The sequence below is a fragment of the Pezoporus occidentalis genome, unplaced genomic scaffold (genome assembly GCF_034315485.1).
Source record: "Pezoporus occidentalis ecotype Australia unplaced genomic scaffold, CSIRO_AGI_Poc_V1 ctg39, whole genome shotgun sequence".
In the NCBI taxonomy this organism is placed as follows: Eukaryota; Metazoa; Chordata; class Aves; order Psittaciformes; family Psittacidae; genus Pezoporus; species Pezoporus occidentalis.
This window is the reverse complement of record NW_026915713.1, coordinates 221,946-243,250: the sequence shown is the minus strand read 5'-3', so window position 1 is coordinate 243,250 and position 21,305 is coordinate 221,946. Positions and strand designations below refer to the sequence as shown.

Genomic DNA, 21,305 nt, shown 5'->3' with positions numbered 1-21,305 from the left:
TTCCTTTGACTCAATTTTTTTTTAATCCTTTGGTTGTCTGATAACTTGAAAATACCTATTTTATACTAGATGAGGAAAAATCAGTTCCCTGCAGCATGGACACTGTTGCAGGGCCTTGGTACACGTGTGGAGTTTGTGCTACAGCCTTTCTGTGGCTGCTTTTCTTTTGAGGAAAGCTGATTCCCTTTCCTCAAAACATTTTTCCTGTAAAGCAGCTCCATAAATGGGGTCTGTGGGTACCTGGAATGTTTTTGGGGTAAATCTGCTTTCTAAAGAAAGAAGATATATTACATTTACAGAGGCATTCCCACACTGTCTGTAATGATATTTGTTGCTATAATCATGGAAGCGTTGCTGTCATTGGATTCCTTATTGCTTTACTAATTCTCTCTTCAGATTCACACTTCTCTAATTAATGGACGGCCTAGTGCTGATGATCCTTCACGTGTACTACTAGAATTCACCTCTGCTCGCTTTATTCGCCTGAGATTTCAGAGGATACGGACACTAAATGCTGATCTAATGATGTTTGCACACAAAGATCCAAATGAAATTGATCCCATTGTTACAAGGAGGGTAAGTTCTGCCAAGACAGTAGAAATGCATGTGTAGAAGTTTACACTTATAAATGCTGTACCTGCCTTTGTTTGCCATAGAAAATTTTGGGAGATGATGAATACCTGTTGTTATCTGTCAAAATCCTGGTTTTAGAGGATTCCCTCTTCACAGTATTGTGTTATTTTCTCTATAGCAGAAGCAACAATTTTATTTTTTCTGCCTAATGGTGTTACTGACATATATAACATGCTTACTAACCTAAGCACACAGCTCCTTTGGCTGCAAATGTTTGGATGTAGGTAATTGGCAACTGTTTGCTGTTAGATGATGCCCTCTTGCCTCTTCAGCTGCTCAGTCTTTAGCTACCTTTAATGTTGAACACTTGTTTTCTACTAGTGGTACGCTAAGTAGTAGTCAGACCTGCATGCAACATCTTTAGCGTTATTATATAATTGTGGCTAACAGTAAAAAATTTACACCGTGCTTTATCTTAAAAGAATGAATGCAGCACTCAAACTTACAACATACCCTGGTCTTCTCCACTGTTCCTTTTGTGTGCACACACCTATCTCTTCTTTCTGCAATCTGTACTTTCTTCCTATGCCACATTTCCACATTTTCCTGCTGCTAAAACGTTGCATGTTTCACTTTGATTTTTCTACAAAGCATACTTAAAAGCTGCTTTGGGGGGTGTATACCTTTCGACAATTTTTCTTTCTGTTCACTTCCTCTTTCTGTTGGTCATGTTATTTTTCTTTTGGAAAGTTTAGGGTACCACTACAGTAAGTCCTGTTATGAAGGGAAAGTAATGCTATTCTTGGCTTTAGTTAATGCAGTTTATTAATGATGGAAAACTGCAAATAAAAATTGCTTCTTCTGTTTCCCATTTCTATTTTCCATTTCTTCTGCTAAATACATAGAGTGCTGTCTGTTTCTGAAAGTTTGGAATGTGCCATTCTGTTTTGTATTACAAACTTGGAAACTCTTCTAGTTGAGTGCAGGTATTGGAGCTTCACTAATCATGGAAACTTGTGTGTTTATGTAAGAGAGCACATTTAGCACATTCAATAGCCTAAGTGAACAGAAGCACAAAATTAAATTCACACTTTAAAAATCCCTGCATACTCATGAGAACCTAGTTCAGGATGATCCACTAATCATCCTGATTTAGTTAAGTAGAGAATAGTTTCTCAGACTAACAAAGAACAGTAACTTTTGTATAACATTCCTCCATGAATCTGCCCTCAGAGGAACAAGGAGCAACTGAAACTTGCCATCTTCATCTGGCTTTCCCCATAGAAAACATTAGGCAAGCCACTATCCCACAAAATGGGAAACAGGATAGCCACAAATGATACATTTTCTATATGGTAGAAGACTAGCTGTGAGTTACCCAAGTTCCTGTTTGTTTGATGTATTTGTTGATGATTTGAAAAAGAGGTTGAACACAGAACCAGCAAATTTGCAAACAGCATATGTTTGTTTTGGTTAGCCAGTTGTTAGGACATTTCAGGACCCTTGCCAAAACAGATGAAAATAGACAAGACGGCATATGAGATACACTTTCTGCAGATGTTATAATACATGATTATAAATATCTTTCCATCTTTCTTTCTGGTAATGGCTATTAATCCCCACCAAAGAAGAATCAGAAATGGTCAAATGGCAGAGTATCACTTCAAATGTTATTTCAATTTCAGTAATGACGATTATTCCATAGTCATTCAAAAGGCCAATAGAGAAAAACTGTTCTTTCCACAGTCCAGTGAATACCCAAGTAAGACCCAGCTGAGGTGAACAAAGGTGTTTCATTCTTAGTTTTTGTTGTAGCCTTTCTCTTCTCCCCATCATCATGCCTTTTCCTTTTCATGTTTTCTGAAGGCAGCAAATTTGATAGCATTTGACTTTTCGTTTTCTGGTGTGCATATAGCCTTTTCCTATTCTTGTTTGGTGTACGCTGTGTATAAATTGACATGGCTCTTGTGACTTCAAACAAATGGAACTGTGCCAATTTATACCCTTTCTTTCACGAAGCCTGAATCTGTTGATCAAGGAGTGGCTTGGATTACATTTTCTGCTATATTTGTAATAGATCAAAAAAGAAATAAAACAGGATCTGACAGTTTTGTCACCAGAAATGAATCCTGTAGTTTGGCACCTGCATTTTACAGTCCACTTAGCAATTCAATTTTTGCTTTGTCTTACAGTATTACTATTCTATAAAAGATATCTCCGTTGGAGGCATGTGTATATGTTCAGGCCATGCGAAGGCTTGTCCATTGGATCCAGCGACCAATGTATGTATTTTTCAATTTTCTATTTTTTTCTTTTTTCTTCTTTTAATGTGCCTTATGATGTGCCTTATTCATAGGGTGGAACATGAGAGAAAGTTCTTGATACTCCTCAGAGTTCTGTGAATTTAAGTCTGTTCTTCACCTAGAACAGTCAGAAGCAGTGTCAAGATGAAACAGTGCTGGCAACCAGGATAGCCATTCATACAATGTCAGTGGAGGCTTTTACTGAAAGAGTAGATTTCAGATAATTTAGTCTATATTGAAAGTTTCCTATGAACAACAGAAATTTGGGTTACATTATGTAGCTGTAGAGATGAGCACTGTCAGTCTTTCTTCTTGATATTAATCAAGGTCTTTCCTAATTGACTGTCAAGTGTTTAATCGATACTTGCAAATAAATGATGGCTATGTAATACTGCATTTACTATGCTGGAAATGTTAATTGAGTAATCAGTTAAGCTAGTCTAGAAAGTCATGAGCTGTTTGTAATGTCTTCCAATTTACAGCTTTCTTTTTGTGCCATTAGAAAACGCATAACCAATGTAATTGAAATATAGAAACACATAATTTGTTTCTGACAGTCCAAATCTATGCACACATTACTACTTACAGAGAATTTCCAATCTGCTAGTATTACTGAAGTGCCACAACGTGGGATCTCTTCACATGCTATTCACTGAAGTAGGAGCTTTGTAAGATTTAGCAGAAAATCTTGTTTATATATGACATTAAGCCATTTTGTAGGAGCTGATAAAAAACCCTAAACAAATGGAAGAAATCTTACAGAGAATGCATTTACAGTTCTAAGCAGTTTCCATGGATCCTTGTGAAAATTTTAGAAACTCCTTTGTTTAATATATCTAATCTTGTGATGATGTATATAGCAAGTGTTGAACTATTGTTTCAGATGGCCTTAGTTATTGAACTGCAGCATTGCTTCAGTGCCATCTGTTAGAATTGGTCCTCCATCAGAAAATAAGTGCTGTTATTGCAATTAATACATAATTGAGCTCAGATATTTGGCTACTAGATAAAATAAAGGCATTTTGGCAAGTGTGGTGTCTTGTTTTGCAGGATAATAAATATGTATGTGCTGTCTGGCTGGTATAAAAAATAGCATAAGAGAAACAATTCAAGCCATAAGAGATTTGGAATACTTGCTTTAGCTCTTCAGGGATACTCTTTAGACTGAGCCATAGCAAACTAGGTGGGCTTTGGCTTATAAACATCATAGAATCATACAATAGTTAGGGTTGGAAAGGACCTTAAGATCATCTAGTTCCAACCCTCCTGCCATGTGCAGGGACACCTCCCACTAAACATGGCTGTAATTGTTAGCATAATAGATCTTTCCCCTAGCATTACAAAAAACAAACTTGTTTGAATTTACTGTCTTACTTTTCTGAAGCATTCCTTAAATTAATCTTGTTTTGCAAGATTGATGCTTTGTCCTGTGGGCCATAGAATTTGTCCAGGTTAGCTTGCTGTTTCTACCTTGAGTGGCACCACAAGGACCCCTCCACTGAACTAATGCTCCTCATGTCTCCAAACTACAGTTTCTTTTATCCTTTCCAAGCTGCATCTGTGGCTCAGAGAGTTTGGGTATTCTCTACAGCAGTATTTTTGTGCTGGGACTAAGGTGATCTGCTGAGGAACTGAGGGTCCTGCTCTCATCTGTTAGTAGTTTTAAAACTGCGGCTATCCTGCACATAGATTTAGTTATTCAGTTAGAAGGTTACATGATGAGTTGACTCATGCAATAAAAAATGATGCTAAAGTTTAAAGAAAAGCCAGTTTTTATTGGATCATCCAACAGAATTGATTTCACTCCGTAGCTGCGGGATTGCTGCATCTAAGACAAGGGTGGAGAATGGCTCGCTCCTAGTGTAAGCTAGCTGTCAGATTTCCTGTAATGGAAGCTGTATCTGAGGGCTACCAGCACTTTGGGTTATTTGCTGTATTGGGGAACTTTCATTATTCCATCATCCTTTCTTCAGCCAGCTGCAATTAGATTCTCCTAAATTCTTAAAGTCTCCTTAGATTCTCTGGCCAACTGTCTTCTTTTGCATCATGGCTGTTTTCTTAAAATAGAGCTATAGAAATTAAACACACTCTTTTGTCTCTCACTTGGTGAATGCAGGATACATAAATGAATTAAAATGGATAAACAGAGGAATTACAAAGTATAGCCATTGCTAATGTTAATATTTTCATAATTTGAACTGGAATGCAGATTATGTACATGGACAGATTCTTCAAATCATCGCATTGTATAAATATTTGTTTTTCTTTTAAATTAGAAATCCATCTGTCAGTGTGAGCACAACACATGCGGAGAGACATGTGATCACTGTTGTCCTGGTTTCAATCAAAAGCCTTGGCATGCTGGCACTTTCCTGGTTAAGCATGAATGTGAACGTAAGTTAAAAGCAGTACAGAAGAGAAAGTTTACTGCAACTGCTGGTGAAACTGAAATTGGGTTCTACATGATTAATTTTGTAATTAATTTTGTTTCTGATCACATTTGTTTATGGATAAAATTTGATGTGATGTTATTCACTTATTTGGACTGGCTCAAAAGAGTTAACAGAAAAATTACATGTAGAATCATGTTTTTATTGAATTCAGAATATTTTATTGTAACATACTGATACTGGTGGAATACTGTATAAAAATAATTTTGATTTCTTTAATTTTTATCATTATGGTGGTTTTGATAAAATAACAGGATTGATAATATCAAACTTTAACAGCACAGTTTTCGTAGGAGTGGGAATTTTATGTATGATAATGTCCAGCCTTGCTTAAACAAAATATTTCTACATGGTAAAAATCCAATTTGAGTTTCTCATTTTTTTAATGGAAAAAACAGTGTATCTGGTTTTCTAACATGGAATAAAAACATGCCTGGAAATATCACCTTCCCACAGGGTGGAAATTTCATTTTCATCTTTACTGTGGTAAGGACAGTTATAATTGAACTTTAACATCTTACTTGCAAGGGTCACATACCAGTTATATATCTGAACATAATGAAGTCTAGCACTCCATTACATTTAAGTATTTATTCAGTTGTAGGATTGCAGCTATGGTTTTACCATGAATGGTTAAAAATAAATGAAAAGAAGCAGATATCCCCATATTAAAAGTAGTAATTGCTTATTCGTATCCCATAAATAAAAGGGGTTTTTGTTTCAGTAGGGGCTGTGTCTGCACTGGGAATGCTTTCTGAACTGAAATCAGGATACATTTATTTTCATGTTTAATTTTTGAGAGACACTTCTTAAGCCCTGTTCAACCCTGAGTGAATTGTTGTACTTTCATGGTGGAAACAGTTCCCTGGGATCTGGTTCAAATGTGAGGAGAATGACTCCCTACAATGTTGACAAGCTTTGAATTTCTCTTTATGTGGAAATGTATGATTTAATACCACAGGGAGAGGGAGAGAGAGAGAGCTACCTCAGTTATTCAGCAACAGATTATTACATCAGCTCTCCTGCATGCAGACCTGAAGCCTAAGAGTTCAAATCTGAACTAAGAAATTTTAAGATTGGAAATCCTTTTGTTCTGACCCAGTTCCTATGGAAAGCTTTCATGGAAATTATTTTAATTTGCTCATACCTTTCTGTTGCTTTCCTTATAATTCCTATTGTGTTTTAAATTAGCCAACTCTTTCATGAACTGTTTGTGTATGCAGCCACAAGGTTTAACGAAAAAAAAATAAAATGAGCTATATCTGTCAAATTCCATACTCTCCCAGACAAAACATTGAGGAAAAAAAACCAATATACAGAATTCTAGGCTATGTTTGTGATGGGAGCACAGTATTTTTCACAGCTGAAGAAGTAAATTAGTGCTTGGATGTCCTCTCAGTTACAATGTGTGCAGCACCTCTGATAGAATGTTGAAAGACTCTTTTTTAATACCTTAGTAACAGCATGCCACCACTCACCAGGAAGTATTCACTAACACAGTTCCCTCTCTTTAGCATGCAACTGTCATGGGAAGACTGAGGAGTGTTACTATGATCAGGATGTTGCAGACAGAAATCAGAGTTTGAATGTCCATGGAGAATACACTGGGGGCGGAGTGTGTGTGAATTGTACCAGCTACACTGGTGGAATAAACTGTGAGACCTGCATCGATGGTTACTTCAGACCTAAAGGGGTAAACTTGTGTTCTGTTGTCACATCGCTGTAAAGCTCAGTGTTGAAACCATCACTTCAGCAGGGGAGTTAAGTTATTAAAAAGGGATGACACAGTTTGGGCTGCCATTTTATGAAGGTTAACTTCTAAGTCTGACAATGTGGGAGTTTCTTTTCACAGCTGGAAATCTATGAAGTTAATGCACACAAAAATTGGGAATTGAATTGTGTTTATACGAAGGAATGTGCTTGAGGTCAGGGCTCCCAGCTAGTATTTTAATTTAATTTAAAAGAGGATGTGATCCTGCAAACAGAGATTTTGCTTCAGTTTTGAATTTGAAGATTTGTTATCAGAGATCAAAGAAATATTGCTATATTTGATACTGGAGAGACTGTCATTTTTATTTTTTAAATGTAGAATTAATAACCATTGAAATTCTGTAGTGTCTCATGAATACTTTTCATTTTCAGTTCAGTGGGAATTGTTTTTTGTGTTTCGTCATATAAAGCTATATTTTTATCTAAGTTGAAGCTGTCAGAAGATGAATCTTACATTAGGTTGTATTGCCAGTATGGACTGTGCTGTGCTTTCGACAGTTACACTATTGGTGTGTGCTTGAATTCTTGATGCTTTGTATAGTTTCAGTTGAGTAAATCATGGCCTTTAGTACGATTGATTTTCAATCCTCGAAACCAGAAAACATCAGCAAATAATAACGTTCTCCCCAGTATACAGATTTTAGCCTTAGAGTTTGAGAAAGCTCTTCAGCAGGGCACACACTTGATTTTCTCCTCTGATTTGATCTATCATTGGGAACTAATAGGGATTTTTTTATATATGTGTGTGTATAGGGTATCTATACTGTGTGTATATAGCTAGTTCATGCCAAACTTTCAGTTCATATTCCCAGAGTGATATTAGACCGAGGTGTAAGTTTGTTTGAGTTAACATTGTCAAGAACAGAAGGAAATTGTTCCATTGTCTAATGTTCACTTTTTTCACTTAACCGTTTTTGTTCAGTTACTGACTAACTTCAGTTAGGTTTTTTAATCATGTTTACCAGAACAACTGAACTGCTTGTCAGTATTACTTTAGGTAGTGAATGCTTAAAGTGTACTTCATTACATTTATAGATTTTAATTATACAGGGGTCTGTTATTATCTCTACATCTGTTTATTTTAATTGAAAACATATTTGTATCTAAATTACTTACATGTTTCTAAATAAAACCCAACATGTAACTTTTGATAGCATAATAGACAAATAATAGACTAATAACTAATAATAGTATCATTCAGGTTGGAAAGGATCTGTAAGATTATCAAGTCCATCCATTAACCTAACTAACACTGACAAGTCCGCCACTGAGCCATGTCTAAGCACATCTCACATCTTTCAAATATCTCCAGGGATAGTGACTGAACCACTTCCCTGTGCAGCCTGTTCCAGTGCTTGACAACCCTTTTGGTGAATTTTTTTTTTCTGATATCCAATCTAAACCTCCCCTGCGCAACTTGAAGCCATTTTCTCTTGTCCTAGAGTGCATGAGCTAAGTTTGGCAACCATCTTGTTTTTGTTAAAGTGCAAGCTACCTACACAGAAGTGGTTCTCTCCTAGGTTTTGTTTATGAAGTAAGTCAAATTTTCCAATTATTAAAGGTAAGATTTTGTTTTGTCTTCTCTTTATTTTTATAGGTATTGCCAGATAGCCCAGATCCATGCCAGCCATGTTCCTGTGATCCAAATGGGTCTTTACATGATACCTGTGTCAAAGATGAGAAACATGCAGAAGGAGGTAAGATGCCCAAAAGATAGCAATATTAAAGATGAAATGAAGAAATATCGAAGAAAAGCTGAATCGTGTTTGTGATATTTCTTACAGAAAAAAAAATAAAAATATAATCCCATATTTTCTGAGCCTTCTTTCAGATTCATGGCTAGCAAATCTGGGTACATTTGGAAGGGTATTGCAAGAGAATTTTGGCTTTAAAGAGCTTTCTTCTTTTACAGCAGAGATTAAAACTAGTACAATCATAACGTTTTAATCTTTTCCTCTATAAGCATACTTCCATTTGAAACCTAGGAAAAAATCTGCTGGAAAGGTGTCATATTTGTGTTTGATCTATATTGTTATTGTAGGATTGCAAGCTGTTTACCATAGTCCTGTAAATGCTATCTTCAAACAGCGAATAAGCTTGTTCCTTGTGCTCTGGAAAAAATAGATTGCCATATTTTTAAGTTTTTGGGGTTTTGGTGTTTCTTTTATTTTAATTTTTATTTATTTGTTTGGTTTTTGTTTTTTAATTTTTGTTGGCAAGCATCTGAAAATATTGTAGGAAGATAAGTACAAAACTCGAGGTCAGTTCTTAAGAGCTGTTTTAATTGGGCTAATTACAAACCTGTTGACAAGATGTTGTAGCCATCTTTTTGGAAATAAAGATCAATGGAACATAAAAGCAACATAGCAGAGGTAGCCCAGAGGTGTAAAATCTACTGTAATAGACATGTACTGATTACATCAGTTCAATAAAATGATACAGATTACTGTCACAGTAGTATATATTGTGGGTTGACCTTGGCCAGCTGCAGCTGCCCACCCAGCCGCTCTCTCACTGCCCTTCTCAGCAGAACAGGGAAGATAATAAGATGAAGCAGCTCATGGATCAAGGTAAAGACCAGGAGATTGCTTACCAGTTACCATCTTGGGCAAAACAGAATTGATTTAAGGATAATTAATTTAACTTGTTGCCAATTTAAATAGATTTAGATAGTGATAAACAAAGGCAACAATTAAAAAAAAAAACCTCCTCATTCCTCACCCTGCCTTTTTTTTTTTCACCAGGCTCAACCTCACTCCTTCATTCCAAACCCCTCTGCCTCCTCCCACCTTCCACAAATGGTGCAGGGTGATGGAGAATGGGGGTTGTGGTCATAACAGTTCCTCTCTAACACTCCTTTCTCCTCTTACTTTTCCCCGTCTCCATCATGGGTACTTCCCATGGGCTGCTGCCCTTCAGCAAAAAAATATGCTCAACCATGGGTTCTCCATGTGACTTAGTGCCTTCAGGAAATATCCACCTGTTCCTTCATGGGGTCCTCTATGGACTGCAGTGTGTCTATATGCTCCACCATGGTCTCCTCCAGGGGCTAGAGGGAAATCTTTGCTCCTGTGTCTGGAACACCTCCTCTCCCTTCTCCACTGACCTTCTCTGACCCATCTGGCCAAGGGGCTCAGCTGTGCCCCTCTCCATTGGAGCTGGCCATGTCAGGCAAAGAGAAGCCTCATCCTCTCCTCACAAAGGCTCCCCAAAGCTGGAAAAAGCCCACAAGACTATGAGGTGCCTGTACCAAACCTGTGGGTGAGTGTACAGGTTAGAGATGACAGACTTAATACAACAAAAAAACCTCTCACACTATGAAACAGGACAGCTTTTAGTGAGTCATTTGCCACTACTGACATTCAGTGCTTTTGTAAAATACAGAGCCTACGATTTTGATATGCAAGAATGATTAATTAAAAGAAAATGAATGCCCCACTTGTGCTTTAAGCAGCTGCTTGGTCTCTCAATTCCTGTCTGTTATTGCTGGTCTTTCTTTTCACACCACCTGTGCTGGCCACTGGTGCTGGGTCATTCTGCAGGGACCTGGAAGCTGAAAGGCAGTTAATAGGCTGTCAGCTCTTCTCTCATGGGAAGAGGGAAGCAGAAAGATATATTCCATCTTGCTTGGTTGTCAGTAATAATGTGATTAGAAACTCTCATAATGTCTTACTCTTGCCTCTCAGTATTGTACAGATGTAAACCATCTCACAGTTGCTTTCTAAATCGGCTTACATATTCTGAATCTGGGTGGCACTGTGCTTTAACACCTTGCTTCCTGTATCTCGTTCTGCCTTTTTAATCCTCTGATCTTTTTTTCTGCTAAATTATTCTCTTGCCTCTTTTTCTGGACCTCTCCAGGGAGAGAATAAAGCTTCTGTTTGAACATCTACTTTCATTTCTTGCTCTTTCTCTATTGTCTCCATCCATCTAAATCTAAAGATCATTAACTGTGTTTTTCTAATAAATTGAGAAATGTGTCATGCTGCCACCTTAAAGATAACATATCCAAAATAAAATTATTTCTGTTTTGCCTCCTTTTATTGGCAAGCAGCCAGTTCTGCTCATCTAGCCTCAGGCATTCAAACAAGTTTCATATCTTAGCAGTTGCTCCAGTCCTGAGAACCAGAGAGTTCTTTTGTTCTCTTCATGAAATTAAACTCTCATCAATTTCTGTCTTGGCTGTTACCAGTTTCTCCTGATCTTCCTGAAACTTAACTCATCAGGCTGCAGTCGGTCAGAGGCCTGTTGCTTTTGAGAACATTAGAATATTCTTAATCACTGTTGAATCTGCTGTTTGTAACACATGAAGTAATTTTTTTTTTCTTTATTGCTCTTTAAACCCATTGATGTCTCACCTTTCCAGCTTATTTGCTGTAGAGGCTATTCTGTGTGTTTAAACTGCTTCTTCTCCTATATGACAAGGTCAACAACTGTTATTTAAGTAACAGCCGTCATATACAGAATTCCCTTCCCAAAGTAGTCCATGCATTTGTTCCTGAAATCAGTTGCCTGTGTCCTGCCCAGTCCTGAGAGTCCACTTAGAAGTGGACAGTTTACACTGTCTAGACTTTGGCCAGAGGATAGTTCTGATATTTGTCTTGTTTGCCTGATTTAAGACCACAGGAACAAAACTAAGTCAGCTCTACACATAAGTGAGCTTTGTAGACATTCTGCCTACAGTGGTCCTATTCTTTGATCCATGTTCTTTCTGCTTATTTACTTTATTACTTCTTGTACTAAGATTCCAGCACATTAGGAAAACTGTTTGTTTCTTGCATTACATTTCTTGATTACAGTGTTTGGACCAGCAGGCCAGATGTGTGACTGTCATCACTCTTACTCATTATGTTGAATAAAACTGACATCTTGTGCAACAGAAAAGGCACAATCATGCCATTTGAAAGAAGAAGCCTTTTTAATAGGTCTTTTAAGATTTTTGTAGCAATGAAAGAGGTTGTGTTAGAGTTAAGAGCAGGTCTGGATATAATTTTTACCACAAAACTATCCTGAAAGCAGATCACTTTTTACTGTTTTTTTTTTTCTTTTTCTCCTCAAATTTATATTCACTACCTGGATAAAATTCTTTTTACTTTAGACTGCTCACCCTGGGTTGCAGCTGGGTTTGAAGCACTGGGGAACCTTCATAAAGGAAAGGCTGGAAAGAATGATCTGTCTGAAGGAATCTGCCTGTTCAGCTGTGAACCAGAATGAATCTGGTTCAGGGTATGCTGAAATGCATCTTAAAGTTTGATGGCTGATTGTTTAAGGAAAAATTGTTTGCTTGATGTAGTGTGGGAATATGCTTCTTAAATGTCTGGTAAGCAAATGAGTCAGGAAGAGTAAAAACATTAAACTAAAATAGAAATATGATAATAAAGAAAACCACTGGGGATATAAAATCACTGTGAACAGTTCTTAAGGAAAATAAAGCTGGAGGCTGTACATTCTCTGCACACTTGAATACTGTAGGTAAGTAACAATTAAAATGGAAAATTGTAGCAAATACCATAATAACTGTTACACTGATGATGTGCAATAAGAGGATTTAAATGACTGCATCCTGTAGTTATCATCATGTTTCACTAGGGCATGAAGGAATAACTTTGCAATTGACCAGACATTGTTTCAGAAGAAAAATAAGTATTTTTGTGTATTAAGCGTGTATAATTTTGATTTTGATCAGTATAGTGTAACTTTGTCCTTATATGTTTCACTCAGTATTCTGAAGTGAAATATTATTATTATAGTTTGTATAGTAAATTTTGGGGTTTGACAATTCAAGAATGCTTCTCAAATGTTCTTTCATAGCAATGATAAATATGTTCATGAGTAATACAGAAAAGATAGAGCCAGAAACTTACAGTAAATCATAGTATGTTTGCAAACTGTGGTATTGATAATATAAATAATGAAAATATCTTTAGACAATCATTTTAAAACTGAACTTGTCCACTGACAATCCTAATAATAGGAAAACTTGACCATCTCTGATATTGTGATCACCTGTGATTGTCCTTACAGAAGGGAATGTGAAACATTCAGAACTACTCTATACTCCAGTAATTAAGCTTTCTCAGTGAATCTGTACTCTTGTTTCAAGCTGTAGTGGCTAATTTTTAACAAATAGCTATTTTACTTGGCTTTTAAACTCCTGCAAGATCTGTGAGGTATGATAATGGCAAGTCTGTGACTCAGCCTTCACTGCATGCTATCACACAGTGAAGTTTTTCCCTATTGCCTCCTTATGTACAGTATAATCCCAATGGCAGATGTGTATTTTTGCTGAAAAGCTGTCTCAGACGTTTTAGGATAAATAAGGTCCAAACATCTCACTCTTTATTCAGGCTTCATAGTATCTTGCTCAACAAAGCGGGGTCACTGACTTCCATGAGATAATTCTTTGTATTTATGCACAGTTGAACAGGAGTGAAAATAGCAGAGGCCAGTCCTGGGACTGCAGGTATTTTCAAGGGTCTGGTACATGCTTTTGCATGCATTCGTTTTTGTGCAATTTTGAAAGACTGGTAGGCTGAGAGAAAACTGCCTAATCAAACTCATATTTCAAGATGATTCATCCTCTAGGATGAACTTTCAAAGCCTCTGTATACTCAAAGATAGGACAGAAATTGATAGTATTCAAGTAGAAAGCGGGGAATAACAGCTTCAACAAATGAAGCCCCATTCAAACAAGGCCTATGTAGTAAACAGACCAAAGCAAAACAAGATGTGCTTCTGCTGAAATGTTAGTTCATTACAACAATCACAAAAGACAGTCCTGAAACATCTGCCCTCAACTGAAATCTAGTTAGGTTTTTGACATAATATGCAATAGAGAAGCCTGGTCAAAAGATAACCAGTGGGACACTGACAGGAATTTACATACTGTGTGATACAGTGAGAGCCTAGGTCTTGCAAATGCTGTAGATGAAAGAAGACATCAAGCCAAATAAAATACACAGACTAACCATATCAACCAGCATTAAGAGCTGGAAGAATATACGGCATTTAATAGTCTCTACATCTTCCTCCCTCTGCTGGAATGTGAGGTCTCTAGATAGATGGTAGGCTGAAGGTTATCCACTATTGTGTATAATATGTAAGAAAGGGGATTGCTGGGCTGGTGGAGTTTCCAATCCTGGTCTCTCTTCCTTAACTGCAGAGAAATAAAAGAGCAGATGAAAGGAAGATTCTTGATGGAGAACTAAAAAAAATGGACTGACTGGAAAGTGGAGAAGACAATATAGATTTTGAAGTTGTTCCCTTCTGAGATAGTTAAATGAATTTGAGTTTGCTGAAGCTTAACCATTGAAATATAAGAATCGTCTTGAAACTTCCAAATAAGACTGGCTCATTTCTAAAGAGTTAGATGTGCTTGTGTCTTTTGCTGCTGAACCCTGGTGTACAGCAGGGTATGTTCCTCTGGAAGGAATAGAAGTTTCTCTCTAGGTTGTCCAACTAAGATGCACTGACCCAGATTACAAAAGAGCCTGAGTCCTGCTGCGTCCCGATGGGTAGCTGAGTGGAGGGTAAATCAGAAATTTGAAAATCAGCTGGACTACAGCATCAAAACCCATGGAGCATATGGTTTCATGATAGTAAGGAACACAGAAATTTCAGGCACTGGGAGTCTGTATATAATCAAGACAGATCAAGAAAGTGGCAGTCAATATGATCTGCTACAGGAGATCAAAGAGGCTGCAAGGCTAGAGAGACAGATTGAATTTCATCTCTGTATAGATTAACAGATGATATAATTTAAAACTCCTGTAGGTGACTGCTGCTTCAAACTAGTTAGAGAAATCATAAAAAAGAGAAGCACCTTTGGAATTATGCATGTGGAACTGGTTTAAAACTCTCTCCTCTTGAAGGGCAGTCAAATTCAGCATTCTTACAGGAATGAGAAGGCCTCACTAAAAATGCCTAAATCAAAACAAGAAAACCTTTAAAAATCAAAATCCAAGATTGCTAATGGCAAACATAGGGTTTATAGACTACGTGTTAGACATTCGGAGAAGATGAATTCCTCTAGCTCAAAATGATTCAAGTAATACAATTAAACTAGGAAAAATTAATCTATTAAAACAATAACAAAGAACGTCCCTGAAAATCAGAAGCTATATCTAGTAGAACAGGACATAAATGGTGACAGATTCTGGAAAGCTGTGCTTCTAGTGACATGTAGCAAATTTTAAGGAATAACTTGCTAAGTGCTTAAATGTTGCTAATAAGTACTTTAGATAAATCAGAATCAAAAAGACTCCAAGAGATTCAAATTCAGTAGGAGTTAAATATAGTTATGGTGTAATCAAATTATAATGAGACATCTCAAGAGACAAAAGGACACAGCAGAAAAGCTAGATTAATTCTTTGTATCAGTGAATAGGAGTGTTTAGGGAATTTCCCCCTTGGGAGTCTGTTCATGGGGGCCATTCAGAAGAACTGTCTCAAACAGAAGTGTCAGGTTTAGAGAAGGTGATAAATGAAGAATAAAAATTCATCAGGCATATATTGTATTTATCCACGGCTTCTGGATGTAGTTGTAAATTGAGTTGCTTGAAGTATTAACTGAAATTTGTAATACTTTTAAAAACTGACATTAATATTACATAAATAGAACCTGTTTATCCAATTTTTCAAAGAAAAGCAGAAAGTTCCAGGAAACTAAAATCAGGTCTGCTTCCTGTACCAAGTAAATCAGTAGAACTACAATAAATGATTTATACCATTTCTGAACTGTGGCAAAACCAGGTAAAACTGAAGATCAGGTTTTTCATAATGGACAGTGTGCCTTCTGAATCTGTTTGAAGGATTCAATGAACATGTGAACAAAGGCTCATTCGATTAATGTTGTATTTTGATTTTCAAAAAATCTGACAAGAAACTTCACCAAAGACAATGAAAGGAAGAGTAATAGAATAGGGAGAAAAAGCTCTGTCACTGATTAGTACTTGGTTAAAAGACTAAATGGACCATTTTCACAGTGATGATCAATTTGAACTGTTGAAAATATTCATATTTAACCTGGAAAGGGAATGAGTAGGAAGGTGACAGTTTAGCAAGTACAAAATCTTTCAGCACAGAAAAAATGAAAGAACTGCAAAATGTTCAGAAAGATCTCAAGATGGCCAGTGGCGGTGTAGTAAAATAACTGATGAATTTCTATAGCAATTAAAGGAAATATAGAACACAAACAGAAGTAGTTCTACTTGTACATTCATTGCAGCCATTTCTGAATTAGGCACTACCAGTTGTGAAACAGCTCTTAGAATTACCTTGGACTGTGCCCTGGGTGTATCAGTTCAGTGCTAGCTCAGCAGTAGTCAAAAAGGTCAATAGAGCCTAAGGAAATATTACTGATGTTTAAAAAACGAAACTGGAAAAAAGCATCAAACCATTTATAAGTCCACGGTATGCACTCCTTTCTGCTTACATAATTTAGTGGAACTGGAAACAGTGAAGAGGACAACAGAGTTTTTCAGCCATAGGAAGCAGTTTCTGTGTAAGAGCTATTAAATAGGCTTAGGAGGTTTTGGCATATGAAATAAAAATGTCATATGGGATATGATAGAGGTATATTAAACTCAGATGACATAAAGAAACTGAGCAGGGAATAGGTACTTACTGTTCCCTGTGATATGAGAATTAGAGGGCAATAAATACAGGTTTAACACTGTTCTCTTTCACACTACACATGGCTAAATGTGGAACTTACTGCTAGGGAGCTTTACGGATTCTGAAAGTGAAAGTATGTTTGAAGGCAATCAGGTGAATTAATGGAAGAAAATTTTATCAGAGACTGTTAGGTGCAAGGAAGTAGGGGTACATTTCAGTTTAGATCTCCAATATACGTATTTCTGGAAGCTCAGAATTCAGATTACTGTATGCTTGCTTTATTCTTGCATGCTTTATTCTAGCCTTTCTCAGACAGGATATTAAGTCAAATGGGCATGTGGTATGACCCACAGTAAATGCCATTATGTTACATCTACCAAAGGTGTTGCTTTGACCACTCTAAAGCACATCTGATAGTAGTAGTAATGATGAATCAAACATGTCTCATGTTTTCTCCCTCTTCCCATAGATATGTTGCCTGGTTTCTGCCACTGCAAGACTGGTTATGCAGGAGAGAGCTGCAATAGATGTGCCCTGGGTTATATGGGATATCCTGAATGCCTGCCCTGCAAGTGCTCACTGGAAGGCAGTGCAAATGCTGACCCTTGCATAGGTCCCTGCATCTGCAAGGTATGGATGTCAGATTCTTCCAAGCCACAGGAAGATACAAATGATATTGAAAGCTATCATGTGATAGTGTTCCACTGTCCTCCCTAACTGTGTTAATATGTATATTACTCACTTCTCCTAGAACACTTGTTCTTGGTGCTGTAAAGTCTAACGTTGTCTTGTGTCATCTCAGTACTCACTTTAATTAACATAGGTGCCTAGGAGACTGCTGCTGTCATAAATGTCCTTAGAAATCAGTAATGAAAGGATACGTAAGAAGCCTATGAGTTATTTTCTTCAAACTCCCTCATCTACTCAGAATCTCTTTTTAAGGTATTGTGGGCTCTAAAACTAATGTGTAATGTGACTTCAAAAGGAAAATGTGGTGAACTGATGACTTTAAAAAAAAAAAAAAAAAGAAGTCTGCCTTTTAGGAGTTCTCATTAGGGATATAATTTGTTTTTCTTGGTAAGTTCTAAACTGAGAGCATTCTTTCCTGCCTTGAGATGGTTGTTTAGAAATCAGTAACATAAAAAAAAAATAAATCATTCTTTTCTGTAGGATGAACTTCCTAATTTCTAGGAAGAAAATTTAAGAATTATTTTCTCTGTGTGCCTTCATGTACCTCCACCAAATTATATGTTGATATGATATTGGAATAAAAGACTTTTAAAAGCACATGCATCCACCTCTTAATGAAATACCTAGTTACCAGAAATGCTTTAGAAATGATAGTGCCATGGTTTAGTGGGTGACTGTGAATATTCCCAAAGGACAACTTGCAGTATTGTGAGTCAGTTTTTTTGTGATGTACTTGTGGGAGTTTCCTTCCAGCATTTAACTGACAAAATTAGTCACAAATGTGAATTTAAAAAGACTTACATTACATGCTTAAATACAAGAACATACAAAAAATACTTCAATCTATCAGCTCATGCTGCATACATACATAAAGCTCTGGTGTGACAGCTGAATAGCACTGAAATCTACTCAGAGAATTAACCTTATGCTCGCTTTATATAACAGTCACATGCTCTCCATCAGAAATAAAATCTATCCATATCACAGTTCAAATTCCTAAGCTATCAGATCTAGAAGATCAGAAAAGAGGTGCTTTTTCTATAACCTGACTTAAAAGGGAGCTTTGATGAAGGTGTTACATATATATAAAAATATATGTAATTATAAATAAATATAAAAATCTAAATATAAATAGAAAATAACTACTGCTTCATGATTCCTATTATTATGACATTATTTGTATAGTGCCAGACTGGCCGGTTAGCACAATCAGATCAAAATGAACAAACACGGAATAGAGATAATTGTTCCTATCCCACAGAGTTCTCACTGTATATGCCTTACGTCGCACACTTGTATACACCTTTCTGCTACCCTAATTCCTTTTTAAGTGCTTGTGGGAAAAAAATTATACCCTTTTCAGATAGCTGAGATACATACATACACATTTATTTTCACTAGCTATTTTCAAATTCAAATCAAAGCAGATTATGGTCAAAGGGACACTGAAATCATCAGATTAGTTATGCTCCATATGAAGAATAAAGTAGGATGTCTGGTTAATAACAGGTCTTAGAAAAAAATGCTTCCTTTCTTTAAATCACATCTTTCAATTACATATGATGAGCTCTAAAATTACTAAAGCTAGTTTTCTTGTAATGGAAATTGACTGCTGAAAAGCAGTTCTAACTGTAAGCAGCAAACTGCAAAAAAGTAAGCATGAGATTGTTATCTTTACCCCATTAACCAGAGTAAACTAAAGTACAGAAAGGTGAACAAGTATCAGGTTTTTTCCACTAATTATCTCAGAGAGCTTTCTGAAGGTATATTGTCAAAGTCTTATCTTTGCATAATTTAAAACTGAACACAGTATTCATAAATAAATGAGGCTATAGAAAGATTGCTTCATTGGCTGAAAGAATGGTCTGATCTCCTTTCCAACTTGGAGTTATTCACTGAATTTGCTGCCTACTGAACAGAATTATACAGTTGTTACTCACTGATGACATACTTGTGATTGCAGAGTAGGGCAACTTTTCATTTAAACACATGGTTTTGCTTTGCAGCTGTCTTTTTTTATTACCCCCCTTCCCTCACCGCATACTCTAATAAGCACATCAGCAAGGTCTGAAACTTTTGTGACCATAATATCACACTTTTGTGACCAGTGTACATAATTCTGGTTTCTAGAATTGGGCATGAGATCATTTATGTGCCTGTGAGTTCCCAAATGTTACCCACATTATTTTTCATATAATGCAGGGGTAGATGGGTTATTTCAGCATATCTGTGGTAATAATATGCATTGATTAATCCTGAGATTGCTGGGAAAAAGTAGAAATACCATTATTGAAATTAATGAGATGTTGAAGTTTAAAGTAATTGACTGATAGCCTTGAGCTGTATTAAAGAGATTTTTGATTTATTGAGCAGATTTTGCATGATGTTGTTGAAGGCATGCATAAAAACAGCACAGCAATAGAGACAGAAAAGATATTTTGCTGCATGTCTTGTTACTGTATAATCAGTGGTGAAAACCTATTTACATTTTCGTTTACTTCTTTACCTGTCCTTACCTCTCCCCCTTCACTGTCTCTGTTTTCTCTTGATCTGTGTGTGCTATCCTTTCTCCCCATGCTTTCAGATGTTTTGCTCTGCTTTTTCGATCTTTGTTAGATCTTAACCAGGAGGCTACCAAATAGCTTTTGGTGAGCTTACTTCAGAGCTGCGTATTTCAAGCAATCATAGACTACACAGCATGGGCAGGATTTTTATAATGTGTTCATTCTCTGCTGATGTGCAGCCAACAATTTGGTCCTGTGCACATACCATAAAACACTGTCTCCAGGATTAAAGAGACTGTATGTAACACTCTGGAAAGGGAAAGAATTTTCTGGGCTATCTTGAGGGAAAAATACTGAGTTACTAAGCCAGTACCATAGCATGACCCTTTTGCAACATGCTTTTGTAGAAAAGCTACCTTTATCTTTGCATATAAGACAAACTAATTTATTATGTAAGGTAGTAGGACTTAATGCACAGCCTAAGCTTTCTCTGCAAAGTGTAATTACCAAATGCTAAGTTTAGAATTCTTCGTGTATGTTCAGTCACTGGATTCCTCCAGGGGAAGAGTTTGCAGGCTTGGCTGTGTGACTGGTAAACACGTGTGGCCATGGAAAGACAAAATGCATCATTTTTAACACTTGGATTTAGTCTGAATTCAGCTATTAATGATAGGCCACTGGAAAACTTCAATACTGAATGATTACTGCGACTACTACTATGCATCTGTAGTTGACACCAATTGGGCATGCCAGATTTTATCAGCCACACCTGTAGTTTTTGAAGCTGTAACATTGTGTCCCATACTTCATACCTCTCTGAGACTTTTAAGTGTAAAGGAAATAAATTAGATTTTCCCTGAAATTAAGTATGTCCATTTGTGTAGAGGAAAAATTAAGAATTTTATAATGTCCAAATGCTGTGTCCTGTTATTTATACGCAGCCATGGTAACTTTTATTGTGTAGAGGATTTGCTCCTAATATTCAAAAATAAGAATAGTCTTTCCTATAAATGTCTTTGTAATCCTGAATGTGTACTCTCCTGCAAAGTATAAAGCTGGCGATCTCAAGTTCTAATCTATGACAACTGAAGTGATATTGTAATCTGCATTTCCAGGAACATGTTGAAGGAGAAAACTGTGATCGTTGCAAACCAGGTTTCTTCAACCTGCAACAAAAAAATCCCAAAGGCTGTGAGGAGTGTTTCTGCTCTGGGAAAACAAACATCTGCACACACTCTCACCTCACCTATGGAAGTGTAAGAAAACTCACACCCTATCAGTACATGTCACTGAATTTGTGGTTTTGTGTGTTGTCACTGTCCATTGTCAGGGAGTTCATCTTATAAAATCATGCATGCACTTTTATGCTACATATATTTTTAATTTATCCAGATGAAAAT

General features: G+C 36.6%; 1 protein-coding gene across 6 annotated transcripts in view; it reads left to right on the top strand.

Moving 5' to 3' along the window:
* LAMA2 (laminin subunit alpha 2) overlaps positions 1 to 21,305 on the top strand; it is a 370,092-nt gene that overhangs the window by 141,128 nt on the left and 207,659 nt on the right. For all 6 annotated transcript variants that reach the window (XM_062632338.1, XM_062632337.1, XM_062632336.1 and 3 more), the window contains exons 5-11: positions 397 to 576; positions 2,766 to 2,855; positions 5,153 to 5,270; positions 6,841 to 7,019; positions 8,694 to 8,793; positions 17,181 to 17,341; positions 21,021 to 21,161. In XM_062632338.1, coding sequence (XP_062488322.1) covers positions 397 to 576; positions 2,766 to 2,855; positions 5,153 to 5,270; positions 6,841 to 7,019; positions 8,694 to 8,793; positions 17,181 to 17,341; positions 21,021 to 21,161 — 969 coding nt within the window. The remainder of the gene's footprint in view (positions 1 to 396; positions 577 to 2,765; positions 2,856 to 5,152; positions 5,271 to 6,840; positions 7,020 to 8,693; positions 8,794 to 17,180; positions 17,342 to 21,020; positions 21,162 to 21,305) is intronic.